This window comes from Silurus meridionalis, chromosome 24, assembly GCF_014805685.1.
Source record: "Silurus meridionalis isolate SWU-2019-XX chromosome 24, ASM1480568v1, whole genome shotgun sequence".
Taxonomy (NCBI): domain Eukaryota; kingdom Metazoa; phylum Chordata; class Actinopteri; order Siluriformes; family Siluridae; genus Silurus; species Silurus meridionalis.
In genome coordinates, this window is record NC_060907.1 from 20,726,413 (window position 1) to 20,730,991 (window position 4,579).

The window sequence follows — 4,579 nt, forward strand, 5'->3', positions numbered from 1 at the left end:
ACAAGTTGATAATGTGCATGTGATCAGATGTTCTGGAGCACAAGGTTATGATGTGATGTGTGTTATGTGTAGGCTTTGCTAAAAGATACGTTTTAATCTACACTTAAATTGGGTGAGTGTGTCTGAGCCCCGAACACCGTCAGGAAGACTATTCCAGAGTTTAGGAGCTAAATGTGAAAATGCTCTACCACCTTTAGTGGACTTTGCTATTCTAGGAACTACTAGAAGCCCAGAGTTTTGAGATCTCAGGGGCGTGGCGGATTGTAGCGTGTTAAAAGACTGGATAGATACACGGAGCCAAACCATTTAGTGCTTTATAAGTGAGAAGTAATAGTTTGTAGTCTATTCGAAACTTAACAGGAAGCCAATGTAGGGACGATAAGATCGGGGTTATGTGATCATATTTTTTTGACCTTGTAAGAACTCTGGCTGCTGCATTCTGGACTAACTGAAGCTTGTTTATTAATGAAGCAGGACATCCACCTAGTAACGCATTACAGTAGTCTATTCTGGAGGTCATAAACGCATGGACGAGCTTCTCTGCATCGGATATAGACAACATATTTCTTAGCTTAGAAATATTTCTAAGGTGAAAGAAGGCTGTTTTGTAACCTGATTGATGTGATTTTTGAAAGACAAGTCGCTGTCTAAAATAACACCCAGGTCTTTTACCGTTGAACTAGTGGTTACAGAACATCCGTCTAAATGCAGGTTGAGATGCTGGAGCGTCTGTATACCAGTTTTGGGCGATGAGCAAAATCTCAGTCTTATCAGAATTTAAAAGTAGAAAGTTATGGGTCATCCAATCTCTTAGTTCCTTAACACACTCAGTCATCCGGGTTAATTGAGCTGTATCGCCTGGTTTAGATGAAATATATAGCTGAGTATCATCAGCATAACAATGGAAGCTAATTCCATGCCTTCTAATAATATTTCCTAACGGAAGCATGTATATTGTGAAGAGCAGGGGTCCTAGAACTGAACCTTGCGGCACGCCATAATTTACTTGCATTAGCCTGGATAGCTCTCCATTCAAATCTACGAAATGGTAACGATCGGACAGGTAGGATTTAAACCAGCTTAATGCCTGTCCCTGAATGCCGATGTAATTTTGTAAGCGATCTAGGAGGAGATCATGGTCTATAGTGTCGAATGCAGCACTAAGATCTAGTAAAACCAACAGCGAGATGAAGCCTTGGTCTGAAGCTAAAAACAGGTCATTAGTTATTTTAACTAGAGCAGTTTCTGTGCTATGATGGAGCCTGAAACCTGACTGAAATTCTTCAAAGATATTGTTCTCTTGCAGGTAGGAACATAACTGTGCAGCGACAATCTTTTCTAAAATCTTAGACATAAATGGGAGATTTGAAATTGGTCTGTAATTTGATAACGTGCATGGTTACAGGAAGCTGAAAAAAGTGCAGATCATATAAACTAAAAATGCTAATAAATTAGGAAAGAAAACACTAAAGAACATGATCCATGCATGAGAAACTCTACTCCTGATCCCCAGACAATGTGCTTCAGGTGTGAGTGATCAGGGACCTGGGAGGGTTCCGGCCATGTGAGGTTCCTGTGGCTGATGGGAATCGTAGTCCAGAGCCTTAAATTTCAAATGACATTTATTTATTTATTTTCCATTTTCTTTTTTTTTTTACCTGCAAGCACCAGCAGAACAAATTCACAAAAACACCATCAAAGCATAAACTATACATAATCACATGTTTTGCTGGTAAATGAACATAATTTAGTGAATCATTTTGCTTACTGCACATTTTTGTTGCTACAAATTTATTCTAAACATTCATTTCAAACAGGTTAGTAAACATCAGCTTTAACCTTGCCTCATTTTGCTAAAGGTTTTCCTCACGCTTATGCTGATTAGCGAGCGAGCTAATCACAATGAGTATCAGTACACCAGTATCAGTACATCACTATCAGTACACCAGTATCAGTACACCAGTATCAGTACATCACTATCAGTACACCAGTATCAGTACATCACTATCAGTACACCAGTATCAGTACATCACTATCAGTACACCAGTATCAGTACATCACTATCAGTACATCACTATCAGTACATCACTATCAGTACACCAGTATCAGTACATCACTATCAGTACACCAGTATCAGTACATCACTATCAGTACACCAGTATCAGTACATCACTATCAGTACACCAGTATCAGTACATCACTATCAGTACACCAGTATCAGTACACCAGTATCAGTACATCACTATCAGTACACCAGTATCAGTACATCACTATCAGTACACCAGTATCAGTACATCACTATCAGTACACCAGTATCAGTACATCAGTATCAGTACATCACTATCAGTACATCACTATCAGTACACCAGTATCAGTACATCACTATCAGTACACCAGTATCAGTACATCACTATCAGTACACCAGTATCAGTACATCACTATCAGTACACCAGTATCAGTACATCACTATCAGTACACCAGTATCAGTACACCAGTATCAGTACATCACTATCAGTACACCAGTATCAGTACATCACTATCAGTACACCAGTATCAGTACATCACTATCAGTACACCAGTATCAGTACATCACTATCAGTACACCAGTATCAGTACACCAGTATCAGTACATCACTATCAGTACACCAGTATCAGTACATCACTATCAGTACACCAGTATCAGTACATCACTATCAGTACACCAGTATCAGTACATCACTATCAGTACACCAGTATCAGTACACCAGTATCAGTACATCACCATCAGTACATCACATCAGTATCAGTACATCACTATCAGTACACCAGTATCAGTACACCAGTATCAGTACATCACTATCAGTACACCAGTATCAGTACACCAGTATCAGTACATCTATATCAGTACACCAGTATCAGTACACCAGTATCAGTACATCACTATCAGTACACCAGTATCAGTACATCAGTATCAGTACATCACTATCAGTACACCAGTATCAGTACACCAGTATCAGTACATCACTATCAGTACATCACATCAGTATCAGTACACCAGTATCAGTACATCAGTATCAGTACACCAGTATCAGTACATCAGTATCAGTACACCAGTATCAGTACACCAGTATCAGTACATCACTATCAGTACATCACTATCAGTACACCAGTATCAGTACACCAGTATCAGTACATCACTATCAGTACACCAGTATCAGTACACCAGTATCAGTACACCAGTATCAGTACATCACTATCAGTACATCACTATCAGTACACCAGTATCAGTACACCACTATCAGTACACCAGTATCAGTACATCACATCAGTATCAGTACATCACTATCAGTACACCAGTATCAGTACACCAGTATCAGTACACCAGTATTTTAGTAGAATGAAACATCCTCCTCAGTTCGACTCGTCCTTCTCCGTCTCTCTGTTGTGTGATGAATTACAGCTCTAATTACATGTGTAATTAACAGTCATTAATCTCACAACTCTACCACATCATCTTCTGTACCTTCAGCTGACACACACACACACACACACACACACACACACACACACACACACACACACACACACACACACATAACTCAGTAATAAGGCTGGAGTTCTCTAATCAAAGACCTTTTTTCACAGAATTATCTGAAAAATGTTTACCCCAGGGGGCGGAGTCTGAGCTCAGTGTTGTATGATAGATTTGATTTTATATATAAAAAATGTAATAATAAAATGAAAGTGTTTGGATTTGACCTGTTTTTATTTTGAGTTATGATGTTCTATGTAGGATCTCAAACACCGAGTCTGCTGAAGTTCTGAATGTTTTACGACACATTTAGTGATAAAAAAAACAACAACGTACAAGCGTCATCATCTTCCTCTCCGTTCCTCCGATCTCTCGTTCCTTCTCTCTCTCAGTGGAGCGTCCATAATAATGTCACCCTGTCCTTTAAACAAAATTAAAATCACACACACACACACACACACACACACACACACACACACACACACACACACACACACACACGTCAACACGCTTATTCACACATTCACAGGACAAACACTAACAGCACACACACTCTCAGCGATCCCTCAGGTGGGAATTCATCCTCTGCCTCCACTTTCTCTCTTCTGCACTTCCTGTCTCCATATCAGCAAAGAAACCATGCAAGAAGAAAAAGTGGAAAAACAGAAAAGAAAGAAAAAAGAAGAAAAAATGAACAAAAGGTGGGAAAATAGAAAAATAAAAGTCTGGATTTTTTTCCTTTATAAAAAGTAATATTAGCAAAAACGTGAGAAACACGTGAGCATTAACGAGGTTTTGGAATAACCACAAATCAACTGTAAAAAATGTGTAAATTAATGTAAACAAACAAACGTGTGTGTGTGTGTGTGTGTGTGTGTGTTTAATCCAAGTTCTCAGATGATGCTTTTAATTAATTGATTATTGATTTATTTCCAATTATCACTTTTTCACCATGTTAAACGAAAAACACTCCTGAGATCGGACGTGTCTGATCAATTTGATGCTAAAATAGTTTTTGCAAAAAAAACATGCAAAAATAAACACACCCCCTTCTATTATTCAAGCCAA

The 4,579-nt window shown here is 38.6% G+C and overlaps 1 protein-coding gene across 1 annotated transcript; it reads left to right on the forward strand.

The window, feature by feature from the left end:
- Window positions 1-1,874: 1,874 nt before the first annotated feature.
- LOC124377909 (putative proline-rich protein 21) lies at window positions 1,875-3,380 on the forward strand. The gene has a single exon (XM_046837282.1). The coding sequence runs from the start codon at window positions 1,875-1,877 to the stop codon at window positions 3,378-3,380; it is 1,506 nt and encodes a 501-aa protein (XP_046693238.1).
- Window positions 3,381-4,579: the final 1,199 nt, after the last annotated feature.